The 22,840-nt window shown below is 42.8% G+C and overlaps 1 protein-coding gene across 6 annotated transcripts in view; it reads left to right on the top strand.

Annotated features, from left to right (window-relative positions):
• The first annotated feature begins 210 nt into the window (after window positions 1-210).
• The window catches only part of PPA2 (inorganic pyrophosphatase 2), a 44,776-nt gene continuing 22,146 nt past the window's right edge, over window positions 211-22,840 (top strand). For 2 of the 6 annotated variants that reach the window (XR_006280935.1, XM_043513487.1), the window contains exons 1-7: window positions 446-721; window positions 4,020-4,084; window positions 6,020-6,064; window positions 10,856-10,907; window positions 15,973-16,026; window positions 18,588-18,707; window positions 19,916-20,002. Coding sequence is in view for 5 of the 6 variants with exons in the window: in XM_043513487.1 (XP_043369422.1) it covers window positions 461-721; window positions 4,020-4,084; window positions 6,020-6,064; window positions 10,856-10,907; window positions 15,973-16,026; window positions 18,588-18,707; window positions 19,916-20,002 (684 nt within the window). In the remaining variant the exon portion in view is untranslated. Of the gene's footprint in view, window positions 722-4,019; window positions 4,085-6,019; window positions 6,065-10,855; window positions 10,908-15,972; window positions 16,027-18,587; window positions 18,708-19,915; window positions 20,003-22,840 lie in introns of all 6 variants that reach the window. The other 4 variants (XM_038398827.2, XM_043513488.1, XM_038398828.2 and 1 more) reach the window with 3 other exon arrangements.

Below are 22,840 nucleotides of genomic sequence, written 5' to 3'. Positions count from 1 at the left end.
TCATGAGTCACGCACTAGCTGCGAAGTTTGCACTATTTAGTGGTGTTCTTAGAACGCCACTCCCCGCAGTCGCGCGAGCTTCTGGGCTTTCACTAGGAAAAGGAAAAGGAAAAGTGTCCTTGGCTTGAAATCAGAAGTTTGATACTCCAAAGGCTCAAGAGCAAGAAAGCAACTGAAAACTCCGCGTTTATCGCCTTGTTTTTAGGCCAATCTCATGATCTTGGGGAGGGGCCTACTCGAGCCTGGGGCACACTTGGGGCTGCCCCAGAAGCCCCTCCAACAGGCGTCAGAGGGGTGAGCCCATCCTGCCGTTCGCGCATTCCTAGCTGACGGCTCCTAGGGCGGGCGAGACACCTGGCTCTCACGCCGGCTGCCCCTCATGCTTCCCCTCCGCACCCCACTTTTGCACCAGGGCGTAGCAGCGCCAGGGCAGGGCCCGCCAGGGCAGCGGCCCCCGAGCATGCTCAGACTGTCAGCTCCCCTGCCGGGCGGGCGCAGGAAGCGGACGGAGCCGTGGCAGGCCCAAGCATGCGTGCGGGGCTCGGGCGAGCCTTGCTGGGCCTGCAGCTGCTGCGCCCGGCTCGGAGCTGCTGCGCCGGAGCGGGAAGGAGGCGGCCACTGGTGCAGCCGCTGCCGCGCTGCGGCTGGCTCCGCACCATGGCCCAGTTCGGCACGGAGCCGCGGGGGCGGCTCGACTCGCCCGAGTACCGCCTCTACTTTAGTAAGTAGCAGCCCCGCCGGGGCTCCCGGCGCCGCAGCCTCTGGCCGGGGAGGTGCGGGGGGCGCGGTGGAACGCGGGGCTGCGCTGCGTTCTGCGCCCGGCGGAGAGCTCCGGGACGCTGCCCCTGCCGGCCGTAATTGGGGGGCGCTCCTTGAAGGGGGTGAATGGAGAAAGCCAGGGTCCCCCCCCCCCCCCGACATGCTCTAGAGCTTAACTAGGAAACTTGGCCTGGGGCGTTAACATAGGCACCCCCTGTTGCTGGGTCCCCCGGCCCCCCCCGGGGGCGCTGGAGCATTGGGGTGGAACCTACAGGCTTTTGCTACAAGTGAATAAAGACTAGGATGTTGCTAGATCCATTAGCCCCTCCTAGGCTTGCGCTGAGGGCTCTATCTCCAGCCCTGCAGGGAGTTTGAATGTCCCAGAGAAACAGCTGAGGGCTTGTCTTCCCCAGAGGGTGACTTTAAAAAAAGTACCCTAAAATGAATCCAGTATGAAGAAGTTTCTTGCGACCCACTGGGTGAGACTTGTGGCAGTGAGGGCCTTTCAGCTGCCAGCAGCCCCCACTATGGGGCAAAACACACAACCCATAAGAGAAGAACGTTACAAATTAAAAAAAAGTGTAGGATACTTTTAAAGTGGCGCATGAGTTTAATTACGTTAGCAGGAATAACAGTAGTGAGTCCACGCTCCTGACATAATAATAGCGACTGCTCCAAATATGCTGGTAGTAAAGGGAAATTTGCATTTGAAAGAGGACATCTATTTTACTGACAGCCCGCTGAGCAGTCAGCATGTATGAAAGTATGAATGAAGCTCTAAGACATAAGTCAAGACAGAAAAACCTCATGTGACATGTGGAAGGGAAATATCTTTTCTTGAACCAGCTTCTTTTGCCTCACCCTCCTTGTGTCTCTAAGGCCCTGGGACAACATGATTACACCAACATTGGAAACAAAAAGCCGGTGTGTTTAATTTCAATTTTACACTACCTTTTTCTAATAGTTATGAAGATTTTTAAAAAGCCACTTTCTGATTTTGCTCTTCACACTGATTTTTATACCACTGTGATTCCATTACGTTCAATGGAGTTGCTTCTGATTTACATTGCTGTGAGAGAAATGGACAGACGTAAATGGTCAGTTGCACCCTGTCAGAAATCTGTCATGCTGACTCCACTAGAGGTTGGGTGCGATAGGCTTGAACTAGTGACTGTCATTTCAGTTTGACCAATGGCCTATGACTAGGGCCCTACCAAATTCACTGTCCATTTTGGTTAATTTAACAGTCAGAGGATTTAAAAAATCAGACATTTCATGATTTCAGCTATTTAAATCTGAAATGTTATGCTGTTGTAATTGTAGGGGTCCTGACTCCAAAGGGAGTTGGTGAGGGAGGGCGGGTGCAAGGTTATTATAGGGGGGGATTGCGGTACTGTTACTTCTGCACTGCTCCTGGCAGTGGCCCTGCCTTTGGAGCTGGGTGGCTGGAGAGCGGCGGCAGCTGGCTGGGAGCCCCACTCTGAAGGTACAGCCGCCATTAGCAGAAGCAAGGATGGCATGGTATGGTATTGCCACCCTGACTTCTATGCTGCTTCCTGCAGAGCTGGGCCCTCAGTCAGCCACTGCCACTCTCCAGATGTCCAGCTCTGAAGGCAGCAGCACAGAAGTAAGGGTGGCACGGTATGGTATTGCCACTCTTTCTTCTGCGCTGCTGCTGCCAGGGCTCTGCCTTCAGAGCTGGGTGCCCAGCCAACAGCCACTGCTCTCCAACTGCCCAATTCTGAAGGCAGCGCAGAAGTAAGGGTGGCAGTACCGCAACCCCCCTAAAATAAGCTGGTGACCCCCTGCAACTCCCTGTTGGGTTAGGAGCCCCAGTTTGAGAAATGCTCGTCTCCTTGTGAAATCTATACAGTATAGGGTAAAAGCACACAAAGACCAGATTTTGTGGGAGGAGACCAGATTTCATGGTCCATGATGCATTTTTCATGGCTATGAATTTGGTAAGGCCCTATCTATAGCTAAACTTTATCTTTTATTTGCTGGAATGTAACACCATATTTGTACAACATTTGTATAACAATTGTTTTTGTATTGCAGGGGTAGATGTAGTGCAGTCCATAGGCCAAAGAGGGCCCATGCCCACACACTCTTTTAATATGAATAATGCCACCTGATCAGGAGGGAGCAATGGGTGCTGGAATTTGTGGTCTCTAAGACTTGCATCTTTCTATTGACTGTTCTATTTTTTTTGCATATTTGGTTCAGTCATTGAGTTCTTGGCAAGCTTAAAATGTGTCCCTGAATTAGACAAAGTTTGGGCACTCCTCCTGTCTACTTAGAAGTCTGCTTGCATATGAAAAGGGAGGGGGAAAGGCCTTATGGAAGCCAATTAGCATTTTGTTATGGACATCAGTGAGGCCAGAATTGCACCCTAGAGACTACTCTGAAACCCTAGAGTCTGTCATTGTTCCTTTTAAAACAAAAAGCATCGATGAAGTGAGCTGTAGCTCACGAAAGCTTATGCTCTAATAAATTTGTTAATCTCTAAGGTGCCACGGGTACTCCTTTTCTTTTTGCGAATACAGACTAACACGGCTGCTACTCTGAAACCTTTTAAAACAAAATGTCTGAGCAGTTAAGGTTTAACTAATGTATGTTGCTGGTCAGAATTGGTATAAACTGTTTAGCAGTGACTGTTTTCTTTATTGATATGAAATTCAGTTTATTTGAAATGACAAGTCATGCTAAGGGAATACTGTAAAGTTTTAATAGCTGCAGCATTTTAGCCTGCTATCTGAAATTTTTGTTTTAAAAAATATCTTGATCGTAAAGAAATTATTAGCTGCTGAAAAAGAAACTTGAAGTATGACTAAAATTCTAGGTAAGCTAAGAACTGGTTTTCTCTATACATGTCTTATGACATTTCTTCTCCATTAGTGGCTCTGTGTAGGAAAAATACAAGGTTATTGACATCTTTGCATAATTCATTTTGCCAGTTAGGCTCAAAGGAATGAGCAGTCTGAAGAGAGGAAAGAAGGGCACAGTATAGCTGCCAAAGCAGAAAGTTCTGATTTTTGGTTTGTCCCTAAAATTGACCATTTTATTATAAAATTTGGAGTTTGACTCCAGAAAGGGCTTTGTTACAACATAAATCCCCCGGCAAAGCAGTGTTTCAGTTTAAAATACTCATGACCCTTGTCTGTCTATAATGATGGAAGCAATAGGGACATATTTATTAGTAATGTGGACATCTTTCAGCATGTTTGGTTTAGATTTCTAACACTTTTTTTGTCTCACAGAGAATGCGGAGGGTAAATATATTTCCCCGTTTCATGACATTCCTCTGTTTGCTGGATCTGAAGAGGTATATGTTAGACTCAAATGCAGTTATTATTTCTTGAAATGATGGATGTTGTGTTCTCTCATGGTCAAAAGCAGGTAGATTTTTCTTTTTTTTCCCAATAGAAATCTTGTTTTATTTTTAGCAATTACTAAAATAGATTCATATATTTTAGGTCATGAAGGGACCTTTATGATTTTGTGAGACTTCCTCTATAGTACAGACTGTAGAATTTCACACAGTAATTCCTGTGTTGAGTTCAGTAATTTGTGGTGGAACTGGAGTGTCTCTTTTTGAAAGATATGCAGTTTTGATTTAAAGACTTCAAATGATGAGAAGTCCACCATATCTTTTGGTAAGGTGTTCCAATCATTAATTACCCTGGCTGTTAAAATTCTGTGCTTACGTGCACTAATCTAGAATACAGTTTCTACTGTTACTATTCCTAAATCACTTTTTTGTTTCACCAAACCCATGTAAATTGCTATTTTTCTATAGTACCAGCAGTTTTGCAGTAGAAGAGTACAATACGTATTTATGTGAATGGTATATTTCTTTAATTCCCAAAAGACATGCTGTAATTTGAAGGCAGCAATAATGCCCAAGAGAAGAGTGGTAATCGCTCCTTTGGAGAATTACAAGGCATGAGGTGCAACCAAGCGCTTCCATGTATTGTTAGCCACGTTCCCTGGAGTTTCATTATTGCTATAGTGAAATACCTGTTTTCTACGTCATCTGTGAAAACTGACAGCCTTCAATTTAGTCTGAGAAGAGATTTGCTTATAATGGCATACTCAAAAACAAAATAGCTTGGGAAGTTTTCAGCCTTTAAGGTTTGTTGCCTCAACTGTTCAGTTGATTTGTAGGCTGGAACACTGAGAAAAATCTGCAGCTCTATCATGTGCCCAGAAGGGTTTTCCTAAGTAGATAAATGCTACATCAATATCATTCTGTTTAATCATTTAAAACCAGGGCTTGAAAAGTGTACCTGATGCCTTTGTGAGGGAGGACTAAACTTGCTGGTGAGAGGTTGATGGGAAAGACGAGATGGAAGACCTTCCAATGGAGGTCCAGGGGCCATAACTTTACTAGCACCTCTTAGCATCTTCAGCTGCTGGGAGGGAGGAGAGTGCTGACATTTCCATTAGGATGCTGTCCCTACATCCTCCTTTCAGTTTTCTTTTAAACTCACTTCTGGCAAGCGGATGTGTGATGAATTTGAAGATCCTCCCATTCTGGCTGCTGGACAAGGGAAAAAATATCTGTTTCTTCTGTCTCTCCAGAGCCTTCAGGCTGCGGGGAGAGACAAGGGTCTTCAGTACTTTGATCTCTCTCCCAGCCTCCTAAATGCTGCAAAGGGACTGGAGAATGAAGAGGCCGCTGCTACTCTTCCTCTCCTCCAGTCTCTGTCTTTATGGTCTTCCTCGCTTGTGAATAACTCCAATGCCGGCTGCTGTTTATAATGCAATTCACAGTCTTTGCAAGCAGCAGCAGCAGCAGAATGAAACTGACCTGGTTCTTAACAGTTTTGTGGCTGTCTACAGGGATCTGTAAAGGGGCACTGAAACTTACCGGTCTTAATTTCACTCAGCTGGTGCTTAGCCAAGAAACTAGATTTGTCCATTTCTGATTCAGAAAGATGAAAATGCATCAGTTCACATTTGGAAGGTTATAGCCTTACAACCATTAGGAAATTTAAATGTTTTTAAAATGAGGGTTACAGTTATAGAGAAATTGATGGCATAGATCCTGCTCCCCATATTCTCAAGGAGTAGCTTGCCACTCATGAGTGGATTTTTCAAGCCCTTTTAAAAACTACTAGTATAGTCTGTGTAGAATCTACAGTGTAGTAGTTATTTATACAGACACCGTGGTATTCTTTTCTCTAACATGAATATATTTTGGATTTGACTCCTGTAAGTGAGAGTTCTAAATGCACATTTTTCTTTTTCTGTATAGGATAAGGAGGTTCCTGCGAAGAGATCAAAGACTAATGGAAGTGAGGTACAGTTAGAAATTATTTTTCATGAAATGTGATTTTGCTCTGCTCTAGTTGTAATGGACACATTAGAATGGGGCTTTCAATCATGGTGGGCAAAATGAGAGCTGTTCAGTACCATGCATCTTTCACTGAATACGACTGATAAACCTTCAAATACAAATGCCATGGGACGAAGGACCTCAAAGGGAGGTCTCCTGGTCAAATGGGCAAAAACAGTCAGTTTTTTTATTAATCAAAATGTTCTAAAATACAAGTGTTTTTATATTTTTCAGTAGGAAGCTTCCTCTGACAGTTGTAAAGTTGATACATTGTATTTTCTCCTATTACATACAGAAGCCTGCTCAAGTAAACTCTCTTAATAAAGGATTCACTAGGTGCTCTGACTGCAGAGTAATATAAAAACAATTAGAAATCTTTTCTGTTAAAGCAGTGGTTTTCAACCTCTTTTCATTTGTGGACCCCTAAAAAGTTTCTAATGGAGGTAAAGACCCCTTTGAAAATCACAGACATAGTGTGCGGACCCCCCACGGGTCTGCAGACCACTGGTTGAAAGCCACTGTGTTAAAGGGATATTAAATATGATGGGCCAAAACCCAGACTTTCCAGCTGTGTTTTGGACTGAAGGCATGTGCTTTTCTGGTATGTGCAGATGTGCACAGTAGAGGAAAGTGCCCTGTGCATGTGCTCAGCATTGCTGCTGGTTAAAGAGAGAACGAGTACCCAAGGTTGGTTTGTGTGAACGTTTGTGAAGGAGTCTTCTTTTAATTGTATAGTTTCTAGTAAAGGTTGTGTTGGGACCTAAGTGGGGGCAAGGAATCATTTTAAGTAGAGTAGAATGCGAAAGAAACAAGTCACATTTTAAGGCCCAGATTTTCAAACATGGGTTCTTAAAGATGGGCTCTTTAATCCCTATTTAGGCACCAAAATAAGTTCTGAGTAACCAGCAATTATTAGGCAATATCTCTGTGACCAATCAATTGTATTTCAAATACCAATAAATGGCATTTTAACTAGACAGAGCCACTCTGATGGTCTGGTTTCTAGCAGCATTTGAAATATTATTTCCTGTGCTGGTATGGTCCTATGTACCATCCTTACACATCCATCTGCTCACACATACACATTAATTCTCTCTCACTCATAATTCATTTAACCCACAAATACCAGTTATATGTACTATTTAGATTTCAGGCTTTTTTCTAATGCTGACTTAAGAATTATTTAAGTAGGTGCACAGTCATTTATAAATGCGAATAAAAGATAAAACATAAGGAGGAGCTATATGGCTGTTGAAAATGGGTGATGAGGCATGCACTCACATGGCATATGCTATGAATTATAACTCTAGCATGCAGTCATGTATTCTGTTTCTTATCTGTATAAGCAGTGTGAGACAATATCTGATCCTGATCATCTTGAAGAGCCTAATCTAAAAAATGGTTAAAACTATATGAAACTTCTGAGCTGTAAGGTTAATATTTATACGTTAATATTTTTCTCATTTAGTGGAAATTTTTTTAAACTTGATTAAAACAACATCGTTTCCTATATGCTATGTGCTATCTATAGCCCTGATGCTACATATGTCCTCATAGGATCAGTCTAATGTAGTGCTTAGTTAGAAGTTTAACTTCATTGAGTATTGTTTTTGCAATATCTTACATATGTTTTCTTTCATCCAAAAGGATCCCAAAATGCTTCACAAAAGTGGGTATATTACAAAATCTGAGTGTGTAATTCACTCACTCAGAGATGGATAGAAATAAAATAATTACTTTGCTTACCTTTTTAAAACGTAGCCATGTCTAGGATGAAGAATAGAAACTTTTTAACACCACCCACTAATATTACACAGCAGTTTAGGACAGGAATACTATACTCAGTTGAAAAGGCAAGAGGCACTATGGATGCAAATTGTACGGTAGATAACCAAACTGGATGCCTTTCTTAATCCCATGAAAAGTGGCATAGCTTTTTTTAATAACCACATGTGCTCAGGATCTTGCTTATTTGTTGGCACTTCCAGCAGTATGGTGCTTCCTATAACCATATGTTAAATTATACTAGCCAAGTGTTTCTCTGGTAAATCATGTACATCCAATGTCAGTTTAGATATAGAAAATAGAAATAATTTGGCATAAGTCTCCTCAGTTTATCAGATTTATTTAAAATTGTTCTGAGCACTTGTGATATTGAAAAGGGGACTACAAAATATTGTTCTATCTTTTGATGTACTTAATTCAGTTCTTCACTGAAGTAGGGACATACATCTTAGCAGTTTGCAAGATCAGCTTGCTTTGGTTTGTTCTAATAAAAGGTTTCCCCAACTTTTTCTTGGTATGGGGCATCTTTTAATAGTTAGGCCATATCGTGGGCCATCTCCCTTTCCAAACTCTGTTTTACTCTCAGATTTGCAATCACGTCAATCCTGTGTAACTACTGTAATTGCTAGCATGGAAAAGAGAATAAAGAAACTATTATATATTTGAACTACTTAATGAGTTGGGTATGGCTGCTTTCCAGATGTTAGGGGAGGTGATAATTACCTTTTGTCTCAAATCATTACCATTTTGTAATCTGAACCTGTACTTTGTTTTAAGTACTACAAGCACTGAAAATTCACTCTCGCCCAGGTAAGTAGATATGAAAAGCATCAAAAGTTTCAAATCTCTATCGTGAATGCTGGATATTCTTCCTATAGTTGCAATCACAATTCTGTCCAGGACTAGTTCTGTGGTCTTCAGGGTATATCTACACTGCAATTAAAAACCCCCATGGCGGGCCTGTGCCAGGTGGCTCAGGTTAACAGGGCTTGGGCTAAGGGGCTGTTTAATTACAGTGTAGATTTTTGGGCTCTAGGACCCCGTGACAAGGCAGCTGGCCCGGGCCAGCTGAGGTTGTCTGATTGAAGTGTAGACATACCCTTAGTGTCTTGTTGCGGGCAAGTTCCTAGAAGCCATAGTTGTCTTTGAAAAACAAATCTGAAATGTCGCTCCCAGCTTCACTGAAAGGGCTTCTAACCAGCTCATCATTGTATGTGCCTTTGATGTTTTGTTCACAGATATTCTGTTTTCAGATGAGTCCGGTGTTCTTGAATACATACTTTTACTTCAAATGGGAAGATGTTCGTTGGCTTCAGTGAGGAAATTATTCAGGCGCGTTGAAATTATCCTCATTTACTTGCAGAGTCCCATAAGTTTGTTCTTTTCGTAAATCAGGGCATCAGACTCTGTGTTAAATAGCATCACTGGCTGTCCTTGCAAACTCAAGCTGAGTTCCCTCTGTCAAGTGAAAACTTCTGGTAAATAAGACAGCTGGGTGAGCCATAAGGGGTCATCAAAAGAGGCGAGCAAGGCAAGTGAGTGACTTGACAGAGAGACTGGCACTTTGGGAGGGAGTTCAAAAAGGTGTGTCGGTGCTTTCTCATGATAAAGCCGAGACATACCAGTGTGAAGGAGGAACTTGGCAGCGTTGATCACTCAGCACAGCAAAAACATTAGGAATCATGGGATAAGCTCTAAGGAAGTTAACTGTCTTCCCAGCAGCATCCTTCATGTTTTTCAGTTGTGCTGGTGATTTCCTTGTGATTAGGGCCTCCTGGTCTATACAAGGAGCCATTGGGGCTACAAAGCAGTTATATGTGCAGCCAAGTAATTGCTTGTGCTCCATTTGTGGAGACCATCACAATGTTCCCACTCAAGAATGCTTTCCATACAATATTTGAAAAACTTCCCCTGCAGTTGTGCAGGTTAACAGAGACTGAGAACAAATGAAGTAGCGTTAAATAGTTACAGAAGAGAAGTAGTTGAAGTATAGCTGCTGTCTTCTATCTTTGCCCTTGTCATGTTACAAAGCTTAAGTGAGGTATGTCAGCAGGTCCAGAATGCTTTTTTTTTTTTTAAATTATATTTTCCAAAAGCACTTTGCTGTACAAGTGGCTAGAGTAACTGCAGACTTTTTCTGGGAAAACTCACCGTCCTTTTTGTTCCTCATTTTATTTCCTCCTCTTCCTATCGGTTTTGTTCTCTTCGTCATTCTCGGCACAGGCTGCCCTGCATTCTGCTTCCTCTTCTACTCAAAATTGGTTTATCCCTTAAAAAGTTCCACAGTAGCTCCTAAACTCTCAATTTCCCAACCCCCAGGCAAAAATCAAATTTCTTCACCCCCCCCCATCCAAAATAGGTTCTAATCCCTGCCCCACAGCCACTGACTTCACAAGATCAGGAGCTCAGAGGACTGGGGAAGGAAGTGAACAGCTCAGCAGGGAAAGGAGGATTTACCAAGAGAGGAAGAGGGTTGTTTGTCAGAAGGGACAGTTCAAGCCAGAGGGCAGCTTGTAGAGAGGTGGTCCAGAAAAGGAGCCAGAAACAGATTTCTTCAAGTAAACTATTTGCAGCCCTCTTTCCTCCTTCTCCTGCCCTTCCTGAAACAGCTCCTTTGGCTATGGGTTGCTCTTATATGTCATAGACAAAATACTGTAATTTAAGGGATACTACTAAATATTTTTTGTTTTTTTCCTGTTGGCATATTGCATCTTAGAAACTAGAAAATGGAATGCTTTAACTTTTCTCCACTTTGCAACCAGTGATTTCCCCCTCTCAGCTCCCAGTGTATTTAATGGAGCATAAGCAAAAATGACTGTACTCTATATTAACGTAAATGAGCAATACAGTCTCGGTTCTTATATATAAGTAGAGGATCTGTGTGTCTCTGAGAACTGTGAGGATCCAGCTAACGTGTGCTGTCCCTGTCTGTGTTAAAAAAAAACTGTTTTGTCCTGTTTTTGCCCGAAGCCCCAGCAGACTGGTCTTCCAAAAGCCACTACCCAACAGAGCTGGTGAAACTGTAAATAGGCGGTGTGAACAAATATGCACCACAAGAACCACCTCCATCCAGGTCTATCATATAGCCTGCCCTCCATGAAGCCCCTCACACACACGTATGAGAGTCTGCACCGTGTGGAGTCTGGGACATTGCTCCCAGTGGTGAGCCTACAGGCTGCTCACCATGTACAGGAGATACCCGTCAGACCAGGGCTGGCATCTATACTTCCGTTTGCTTCCCCCGTAATAGAGGGGGGCAGCATTTTGTGGCAAGGTACAAGGGATGGTGGAAGCAAGAGAGATTCATGGGTGGAAAGGCAGGACTGAGTCTATCTGATGGAGAGAATAAGAGGGGATGCTGGGAAGATCCAAGGGTGAAATCTAGAAAAGGAAGGGAGAGGAGAATGGAGAAGAGAAAGTGCGGGAAAAGAAGAGAAGACACAACATAGAATATATGAGGGAGGAATAAGCAGCCTTTTCTCTCTTCCCTTTCATCTCCAGCTGTCAAATCCTCCTGTACATACCTCCCTAATCCCGGTTAAAACCATCCCCTCATGAACCCTCTGCACTCAGGGCAAGGGCTCTGGTTCATCCCTGGAAAAAATTGATTGTCCCATAAACAAACTGTTTTTATTTTTAAACATAAGGATTGCATGAAGCTATTAAACTCTTGTAAACATCCGCAGCAGCTGAAACTTGGGCAGCTCAACCTTCCCAGAGGCCTTTTTATTTTTTTTGCATATGAATTAATCTATTAGGCTGTTATATTTAGTGCTCTTGACCATTTGTGTTCAACCGATATCAGAAATCCTGAGGGCCAGATTCTTGTCTGTGATAAATCAATGTAGCTTCACTGAAATAACTTGTGCTACACCAGTTTATGCTAGCTGAGGCTCTGGCCCTATGAGTCTTCCTTGACTCACTGCAGGCCTCAAGTAGTTCTTGATCAATTTAAGTTTTTAAAAAATCTCTTTATTCTGCAGCAGCCACAGTTACAGTTGCAGTCAGGAAAATGCACAGTTACAACACAGGTATACGGATAAATCTCCTGCAGGCTCCTTCACAACAAAAATAAGATTCTGGTGGCAATACAAGTTTATCCTGTAATATTTCAGCAAGACTTTATAGGTCCTTTTCCTGTTGTAATTATGAAAGTCAAAATGATTATTTAGTCTTGTTAGCTTTTTTTTTTTTTTTTTTTTAAAGGAGCTCCACACCAGAATTGGCCTTTAACGTTTTTGGAGTGGGCCTGTTAAACAGTGTTTTGCCACCTGTCCCCAACTAAGAGAACCTGTCCACCATGATTGCAATGCTATGCAGTAAGCCCAATAGTTCTGGGGGAGAGTTAGAGATGGTTGTCAGATACCTCCCTCATAATTGTCTCCTTGCAATCCTGCCCTTCTCTCCTTTTGTCTCTTAGCACACTTCCATCCCTATTATCTCTCCTTCAGTGCTGCCAGCTTTGAACCCTTCTTTCATAACTATGTTCTCTTTCTTCAAGATGCTCTTTACCCATGGAATATTCTCACTGAACTGATTCTTAAGGACTCTCTGCTCTCTTCCTTGCTTATTATCTTAAGTTGTGGACTTTTCAGGAGATGGAGTCTGTCTTATGAATGCAAACAGCGCATTGTGGACATGATCATTATACAAATTAATATAGAATGTGTTTTGGGATCTTCAGGCTGTGAGAGGTCTGTGAATTACTTGTGACCTTGAGGAAAAATCAGGGGGAGGTGACTATTGAGATTCCCTCTTGCATTTTTTAGTTCATCTCTCAAATTTGGGGAAGAGGGTACAAATTTCGGACTGCAGAGGCTGGCATTAATCAGACTATTGTATCAGCTCTGGAAATGTATTTGTTAGTTAATTAATATAGCAGATCGCTAGGTGCAAAAATCCCAGTACTTCATGTCAGTTTCTGGGTTAACTGTGCCTTTGACACCCTCCCCCACAAACCAGTTTTCTTTAAGCACCCACTTAAGGTTTAGGCTCCCAGCAATCACCTCTCTTGTGTGGAGACCCGTATGTCTCTCCATCCAGACTGGGGGTTAGGCCTGCAGTCCCTCCACACCTCGCTGTGATATCCCCAGCAAGCCAGTCGGGCTAACAGCTAGAATCTGTGTGATGCTTTCTGTCCGAAGGCTATGAACAGCATATTGCCAGCAGTTACAATTTATCCCACAGCTCTTTCTAAGTAAGCACAGCTATTCTTAAGGTAAAAGCATCATAGAGGAAACATATAAAAACAATTGAAGTTCCTACATGCTTATCAGAGGTCACTCCAACTCCAGCATAGAGCTCTGGTAGATGTCAGTCTTTCCAATCCTTCCACGGGTTGGGTTCTCCTAGGACCCAAGGTCATGTCTGTTTGCTGAATCAAAAGAAAGCCATGTGTTAGTTTAAACTCAGTCTTTGTTGTACCAAAAGCCCTTTCTTTGTCTGTTGGTCTCTGGAAAAAGCAGTTTGAACTGGTAAATGCAAACCTTCTCAGAGGGAGGTATCTTTCTGGAGGTGTTTACAACCTGAGTGATTCACCTTAATCACCACCCCCACTGTTTTTATTTCCTGGAGGAGCTGTGATAGCCATCCCCCAGAAGTTGAATACAACCCCTGGCCCACAATGATACAAAAACCTTCAACTCAATACAATGTGGTCCCCAAAGATGTTGCATGAGGTTGCAATATCTTTTACGCTTTTTATATTCATGTAAGGAGTATCTCTTAGGGTCCTAGGCAAGGTGACATTTTGGGACAAATTCAAGCCTGGTGCAACTCCAGTGAAGTCAGTTTGGCATTTCATCTTTCTTTTTAAGAAACCATGTTTGGCATTATCTACACTAGCACTTTCGTCTTTAAAACTTGTGTCGCTCGGGGGAGGAAGGGGGTGAAAAAACACTCCCCTGAACAACAAAAGTTTTAATGACTAAAAGCACTGTTGTGAACAGCGCTTTGTCGGCAGGAGCCGCGCTCCTGATGAGGAAGCGACCACCCCTCATTGGAGGTGGTTTTATTTTGTCGCCGGGAGAGCTCTCTCCTGGCAATAAAGAGCAGCTACACAGCGCACCATACAATGGCGCGGCTGCAGTGGTACAGCCACACTGTTCTAAGGTGCACTGTATAGACATAGCCTTAGTTTCTACAAAGGAGTGGTGTGTCTGTCTGTCGTTGAGTGGAGCGGTAGCACTGTCATGCATCTTTAATGTAAACAAAAATGTTATCATCAATAATACACCATGAATAAATATTTTTATTTTTGCTGTTCCTTTGTTTTCTGACATTTCTGTTACTCAGAATGAATGCACTCACACGGGAAATTATTAAGACAAAAACACCACATCACCTGTGGGTGAACACTTCTCACAAAGTGATTATTCTCTACCTGACCTATCAGTCCTCATCCTCAAAAGAAACCTGCACAATGCTTTCAAAAGACAAGCCCGGGAGCTTAGACACTAGAAATCATGGTCTTAATAGAGACACTAGATTTATGCTTTCTTGTAACACTCTGTCACCCACTAACAGTCCTCCACCCTTTTTCTCCCTATGACTAGAAGGGTGTTAATGGACCACTTCACTTTGAATCGTCCCTTGAGATATGTATTAACTACTTATGCTAAAAAATCAATTCAAACCTTATATTTAGCAGTGAAACTTTGAGATAGGGCAGGTCTACAGGTCTTGCAGCAAGGGCAGTTTAGGTTGGACATTAGGAAAAATTTCCTAACTGTCAGGGTGGTTAAGCACTGGAATAAATTGCCTAGGGAGGTTGTGGAATCTCCATCATTGGGGATTTTTAAGAGCAGGTTGGACAAACACCTATCAAGGATGGTCTGGATAATACTTAGTCCTGCCTTGAGTGCAGGGACTGGATTAGATGACCTCTCGAGGTCCCTTCCAGTCCTATCATTCTACACTTAAAACTCTGCAGAACCACTGCTGTAGCGCTTCAGTGAAGACAATACTGTGCTGATGGGAGAGCTGCTCCCGTCAGCATAGTTAATCCACCTCTGCAAGAGCCGGTAACTGTGTTGACAAGAGAAGCCCTCTCATCAAAGTAGCGCTGTCTGCACCAGGGTTTGGGTTGGTATAACTGTCAGTTAGGGTTGTGGATTCTTCACACCTCTGAGTGACATAGTTATACTAATGTAAGTTTGTAGGGTAGACTTTGCCTTAATTTCCCAGACCTGAAGAAGAGCTCTGTGTAAGCTCGAAAGCTTGTCTCTCCCACCAACAGAAGTTGGTTCAATAAAAGATATTACCTCACCCACCTTGTCACACAGAAAATAAGGCATAGGAACACAAGAATTGCCATATGGAGCAGAGCAGTTTTGCCCAGTATCCTACACTCAACACCGGCCGGTACCAGCTGCTTCAAACTAAGGCGCAAGAAACCCCGCAGTAAGCAATTATGGGATAACTTTCCCCCAGGGATAATTTCCTCTTAACCTGCATTAATTAGAGGTTAGATTTTGCCCTATTCTGTTCTCTGTTGGTTCTTAGATACTACAGACATGAGTGTGATATGAGTATCTTCCACTAGTGCATTTAGTACTGTAACTATGCATCTGTCATGTGTTGTTTGTTCTCTTACCCTCTCCCCAGAGGGCAAAGCGTTTGCACTGTCTTGATAGAGTATAGTGGGATTATTTTGTTCTGTGTTTATGCTTGAGTTTATATTCCTTCCAAAACTCCTGTTTAATTTTTAAATATCCATTTTATCTAGATAAAATGTCCAATCCTTTTTGAATCCTGCTAAGCTATGGGCTTCAATGATATCCTGTGGCCATGGGTTCCACAGGCAAATTGAGCATTGTGTGAGGAAATGCATCATAGACCAGACTGAAAAGCATCATGGAGATTTCTAAGTCTGTCTTAGAGGTTACCCTGTCTTCTAATTGTGGGAAGATGGAATAATGTTGTGAGAAAACATAGTGTTGTAAACATGTTGCATCTAGAAAATTAAATGCCTGAGTTGTCAGTGTCAGCAAATATTGCTGTCAGATACGGAAGAAATAACTTATCACACAAAATGTTTATCACCAACTTAACTTTATTTTAAATACTTAATTTTTTTTTCTTTTTAGGTAGTGTTTAACATGGTTGTAGAAGTGCCTCGCTGGTCAAATGCTAAAATGGAGGTAATTAAAATAACAACCTTGGTTTATTAAATATATAGATATTTTCAGAATTGATGGTGGTGCAATGGTTTCCAACGTTTTAGAAAGTCAGTTTAATCCTTATATGTAACATTCTTACTACTAGAATGTTCTTTTGCAGTTATTCATATTGACATTTTTCCTGTAGTTAAAAAAATTAAGGGCCTAGTTTTGTCTTCCTTACTCACATTGAGTATTTCCTTATTCCTCAATAACTCCATTGATTTCAAGATGGAGAGTAAGGTGCTACTCAGCATGAATACGAGTGGCAGAATAGGTCCTAAAAATGTTTGAGTTCAGGACACCATCCTGCAATTTATCTTCCTCTCATAAACAGGTACAGTAATTTATTTAACTTTGGATTCAAAAGATTTAATCCCTCCATGAGCTTTATCGGTGAATAAATTGTAGTGTGCCAGTCCTAATTTTGACCTCTCTGTATTGGCAATTGAAAAGCATCATCTTTCATCTAAGAGCAGTTGTTGACACTTAGTTACTTTTGAAGTTTTTTTCTTCCTGGGAAATGAGCTTTTGAAATTTTAAAAGCAGAGCCTGATTGGAGCATTCCTCTGCAGTGTCACAAAACAAAAGCGTAGGCATGCTTCATTAGTAGTGTAGGTAAAACACTTCCTAGATCGTACAGGAACTAGCTTGTTCCCTAAGTAGTATATTAAATTCCCTTCCCCAAGGTTTTATGCAAGTTTGGGGGTAAGTTGTTAATAGTCTTGCCTGTGCTGGTGCCCTGTCCAGAGCTTAACTTTTTTCCTGATGCTGAAATGATTTTGAAGGTTGGATTTTAAACAGTGTTCACGATCACATTTCATACTTGTAGGAATAATGCTATTTTTTTTCTTCTGTCAAGTAATTACCTTACATTTTAAGATGACATCAGGGGAAGGCTGAGTCCACTTGCCAAATGTTCTACTTTCACTACACTATTTAAAGGCTTAACTTGAAATCTGGGTTGCTTTTAAATGTATTTTATTTTCTTACCTAACACTTCGCTTGACCTCTGGCGATATAGAGACACCTACCATCCCATTAGAATCAGGTTCCAAAGTGGTTTGACGTCCTTGTCTGCCTTCTCTACCTCTGACTTCTTGCAAGAGACAAGAAATGGCTGCCTTTACTTTGCCGTGCCAGCTGATCAAATAATTGCTGGGATATGGAAACTCTCTTAGAACACTACCCTGGCAGAGATTATATCAGTGCCCATCAGGTTTCTCTTCTCCTAACCGCTTCCCTGCTCCAAGACACCATCCTTCAGATTGGACCATGGTAGGAAGCCAAAACTAGACACAGATCACCACACATCTTTGACTCCTGGACTGCTCCTCTCTTCATGGGAAGACTTTCTTATCTGATCTAAAGAATTTAAGAAACAAAGTTATTGAAACTTGCCTCCCCTGCTCCCTCTTACTAGATCACATTTCCTGCATGTCGCTCTGCCCCAACAGTTCACATAGTTTCCTGTTGGCCTTCCTTGAGGTCATTCTTATTTTTGCATCTCCAGCAGCCTCTTCCAAGACACTCTGGCAAGATCAGGCAGGGTCCAAATTATTCTGCTCTGTTACATCACTGTACATCTGGAGAAACATCACCAATCTCAGTGGAGTTGCTCCATATTTCGCTGTTAGGATTTGGCCAAATGCAGGGTAAAATCCTGACTGAAACCAGAATTGCACAATCAGTCACAAATTTTGGAGCATGCTTTGTGTTTTTTCAAGAAGGAGACCTATAATTAGAGGCACAATGTCCAGCTCTGACCTGGTATAAATGGGTGCAACTCCTTTGGAAGTCTGTCGTCCAATTTCAGTGGTGATTTAAATGGTGGTGTATGTCACATGCTTAGCATAAATAGGTCCGAAAACATATGTAGGCGGTGAAGTCAGACTTGTCTACTTGGGGAAATTGGCCAGAATAGCTATTGTGGAATAAGTTATTCTGCAATAGATCCCCATGTGGAGACGCCTATTTAGGAACAAGAGTGTGTTTTTCTGATTTAACTTAATCTGCTTCCAATCTTGCACCAATTTGGTGTTCATTGGGTGTGAAGAATGAGTGTGCAGAACAAGTGTAATTTATATACTGTGGGTAGAAAAAGCAGATGGTGTAGAAAAACAACTAACAGTTAAAGCAGTTTTCTGTCATTGTCAAACCCCTGTTGTCTGATCAGCTTGGACCCCTATTTATGTTACTGCCAAATTTGGCCCATAAAGTGCAGTGCTTCCAACCTAGGTCCCCTTCGGTATTTGTATCTGACTGTGACAGACTCCTTATAATGATATGTCTTTGTGTGTCTGGGTCCAGTTTTTTTTTTTTTTTTTTTGCCATGAATACTTTACACCAAAGCTTAAAACATTAAACAAGTCTGTTTTTGAACATGACCCTAAAGAATTAGTGAGGCTATCACACTTTCCAAACCTCAGGCTTGCTCTCCCCACTGCCCAAAATGCAACTTCTTACCCAGTTCGGTACAGGATTAATTGCTGTGCATTTTAGAATTCTTTACTCTCTCTCTCTCTCTTTCACAATCTGCTTAGATTGCCACCAAGGAACCATTGAATCCCATTAAACAAGATATAAAGAGAGGCAAGCTTCGATATGTGGCCAATATCTTCCCTCACAAGGGTTATATATGGAATTATGGTGCCCTCCCTCAGGTAACATTTTTGTTATAATGGTGAAACCTTCCTGTCTTCTGAATAAATTGCCTTATAAAACCTGAGCATTGCCTGAATGCAAATAAATTGCAAGAAGGATGTTTTTGTTTGATAGATTTGTAAATTAGGAATTTTTTATGCAGAACTTTAGTGTGTCCATAAATTTTGATCAGAATTGGGGCATGTGTGTGCTATTTCAGTAAGGATTTAAGTATTTAAGGAACCTTGAATTTATATGTTTTACTTCCCTATACTGTGTGACAGGATTATGCTGTCATCTTCCTGTCATTCAAAAGTACTTAAACCAAGTAGTAGTAACATTTTTTCCCCTTACACAAAGGTCAGGTGGTAAATTCATGTAGGCCATTCATATTTGGCAGTGTAAATAGTAACTGGAATCTCTTAATCTCTTTGACAAAGGAAAAAAATGTAGGGACTTTCGTTTTTGGGTTAAACTCTAGTTACATGTACTTTGAGTCATTTCACTTTGAACCTTTAGACTTGTTTGATCATATTTCATTTAAAATTTTATGTTTCATGTTTATAAAAAGTGACTGAAATTCCAAATTTGGTGACAATAAGGATTTAGATGTTCGTTCATGAGCAACTGGTGGGGAAGTAGTTAAGGATGCTTTGGAAGAAATTTCACCACAAGGCTCTTTTCCCTCTTCCTAAAATCCATATTTTTTGGTGGAAGGGCGTGCGTGTGTGTGTTTTTCTCCCTCATTTCTAGTAGATTCATTACTTCAAACATGGAAAAGAAAAATCTCCAAATTGAAGCAATTACCTACTTCAGAGGATATAAAAATTGCAAAAAACAAAGTCATTTATAGCAGGAAAATAGCTACCGATGACAAACTTTTTCTAAAAGTGGAAATAACTAAGATTTAAAACAATCCCCTTTAATTAAAAAACCCAACAAACAAGATGTTGAGCATATCTTTAGAAACGCATCCAATCTTGATTTAGCATTTGTACCTGAAGAGGGACTTTAATCCCAGACCCTCAGATTAAAAGGCTGTGCTCTACCAGCTATTTTACCCAGGCTCATAAAATCTATCCTCTTTCTTGAGCTAAGCATGCCTACTGCCAGAAAAAGGGAAGGTTGTATCTTTATTTACTGGTGTTTTATTAATCTCTGTAATTTATAGATAAACTAAGGAATTGTGATTGGAGATTAATTATTGTGTTTCTCAATCCTTTAACAGACTTGGGAAGATCCACACCATAAAGATAAGGATACAGGATGCTGTGGTGATAATGATCCCATTGATGTGTGTGAAATAGGCACAAAGGTTTGTCTTAATAAACATGGTTATTTTAATATTTTGGTGGCAGCTTTTTGGATAGAACGGAGAGGGGCAAGGTGGAAGCAATTGACCAGAGGGAAGAGGTTACAGTATTTGTGGTTGGGGGATGACCAAAGTACAGGGCCAGGTTAAGGGAAAATGGCACTTGAGGCAAACTTGCATTTTGGTGCCCCTGGCCCCCATGGGTGTGGTGCCCCCTCACATTGTTCCTGGTCCCCCATGGACTCCTCACCCTCCCTTCCCCCCTAATGCCTGCACTGTGCCATCTTCACCCCTAATGCCTGCACCTCCCTTCTGTTCCCCTAAACTCCTACACCGTGCAAGCCCCCTCACCCCAACCCTTGCATTCCTCTCCTGTGCCCCTATCCCCTGCACCTCTCTCCTGTGTCCCAACTGCTTCACTGTGCCCACATCACTCCTACCTCCTGCTCCCATAACCCCTGCATCCCTGTCCTGCACCCATGTGGGGAAACTGACCTGGATGCACAAAGCAGCTGGCGTTGCTGCTCGCTCTCCCACTGGACTGCTGCTCCTCTGCCCCATGCCTCTCCTGGCTACATAAGGAGAGGGCAGGAGAGCAGCAGCTGCTGATGCCTCAGCACAGCCCAGGTGGGGAAGTGACCTGATTGCAGGGAGCCTTGGTGTTGTGTTTGTTGGGGGGGGGCGAAGAGGAGAGGAGAGAGTGTGTGTGAGAGACAGTGTGTTGAGGGGAGTGTGTGTGCCTGAGTATATGAGTGCGCTGTCTCTTTAAGAAAGCATCAGTTGTCAGGAGCCTGAAGGCTTGTGTTCAGAGGGGAGCAGCCGCCAGCAGCTCTGGACCCAGAGAGGTAGCTGCGCACACACAGATTCCCACTGTCCCATAACCCCAGCTCAATGGAAATTGGGTGCACATGTAAGGGACATCAGCCTCCAGCAGACAGCAGGACGCTCCCAGTCCGGAGTGGCCAGGATAGCTCTGGGGAGGAGAAAGGGGGGTGGGGGGAGACAGGAACAGCAGCAGCTACACACGCAGAGCAGTGGGGAGGAGGGGAACCTCTGCTCTGGAGGAGTCACCTGGTCACCTGGCTTGATGGCTGGTCGTCCAACTGCCCTCTGCAGCTTGGGTCTCTCCCCCCGGCCCCCTCTCTGGCGCTGCTGCCTGCCTGCCTCCTCCATCAGCCCAGCTGGCCCTCAGCAGGTCAGGTGGGAATCCAAACCCTGTGCATGTCGTCCTCTTGGGTGGGTTGCCCTGGGTGGGGGCCCGAATGGCCCACCCCAGAGGCCGGCCCTGCCAAAGTATGGGCAAGGTTCTGTTGTTAGAATCTGAGAGGAAACTAAGGATTGCTTGTATTAATAGGGGAAGGGTTTAAAAACCCTGGGGGCTCACTTCAGGTTTATGTCTTATATTCCTAAAAGCTCATGCTTCAGGGTTTCAGCTGGATACTGGCAGGGGGTCAGGAAGGGATTCCCCCCTCTGCCTCCCAAATATTCTGGAAGTGTTTTTATCTTTTTTTTTCTGAATAATTAGGGATGGACATGGCTGGAGATGGCACATTGGATGGGGCAGGCCAGAGCTCTGAGGTGGCACCAATGATTCTCTCTCTCTCTCTCTCTCAGATTCTTGGCTGGCTATTTCTTGTTCATGTATTCAGGGTCTAACTGATGCTCATATGTGGGGTTGAGAAGAAATTTTCAGATTGGCACTGATCTTGGGGAGGGCGGGGTTTCAGCTTTCTCTACAGTGAGTGGTGTAACTCATTTGCCTGGATTATAAGGTTATATCTCACTTAATCATTTCACTGCCATTGTGGGAGCTTTGGGCACTGGTGTACCTTGGTCCCTTGTATTTGCATGGGGCACACAATAATGTAGTCTTCTGTGGGCTGTAATACTTTGGTCTAATTTCAGTTGTTGGGTTTTGTGTGAGGGTAGTGGTAGCCTGTAATATCTAATCTGACCTTTCGTATGACTTGGTGGTCCATTCTGGCCTTCAACTCTGTGAAATGGTGAATTTTGGAGAGGGGGGAAAAAAGAACCAGCAGGATTTCACAAAAGCTTGGGTGTTGGATGAGAGAGACAAGAGGAGATAAAAATGGCAGATTTTATGGCTAGAATAACTCACAAGGGCAGTGCAATTCTTAATGGTGATGGAAAAGAGAGAGAACTTTTTTTTTCCCCCATGTTGAGCTTGAATTGCAGTGGGAAATCTAGGAACATGAGACAGAAAAACAAACGTGAGACTGGAGTGAGGGGGATAGATTAGGTAAAAAGGCAGATTTGGGAGTTACTTGTTTAGAGGTGGTAGGCTGAGAAAGGAAAGAGGGTCTATATAGCGCTTATGGGATGTTGACTGGGATGAGTGGAGAAGGAGACTCCGAAGGATTATTTGGAGTGGTAAGGTGGTGGTAACATGGAGGGAGAAAAATTCTGGAAGTCCACAGAGTTAGGAAAGGAGGTAGCAATCATCAGTTGTGCTAAAGGTGGTGGATAAATCAAGGAGAATGAGTTTGCAGACGATGCTCCTGGGACTATGCCAGAAGGAGACTGACTGCTAGTGACCTAAGTAAACGCTGTGCCAGTGGAGAAGAGGAACCTTAATTTGGATTGCAAAGGATCCAAGAAGGAATTGGAAGAGAGGAAATTGCTGCAGCAGGAAGAAACCTCACACTCATGGGGCTTGGAGGAAAAGAAGAGGAGAGAGAGGAGGTGCTATTTGCAGAAGCCAGGGTGAATATAGAGTGTGGAGATAGGTGTATATTTGAAGGCTAGGAGAAAGGAGCCAGGAGAGTGAGAGAAGAGATGAGGACGTGGGTTGGGGACAGGAGAGATAGAAGGGATTAGAAG

This window comes from Dermochelys coriacea, chromosome 4 (assembly GCF_009764565.3).
Source record: "Dermochelys coriacea isolate rDerCor1 chromosome 4, rDerCor1.pri.v4, whole genome shotgun sequence".
Taxonomy (NCBI): Eukaryota; Metazoa; Chordata; order Testudines; family Dermochelyidae; genus Dermochelys; species Dermochelys coriacea.
Note: the sequence above shows the minus strand (reverse complement) of the source record. Positions and strands in the feature narration are given on the sequence as shown.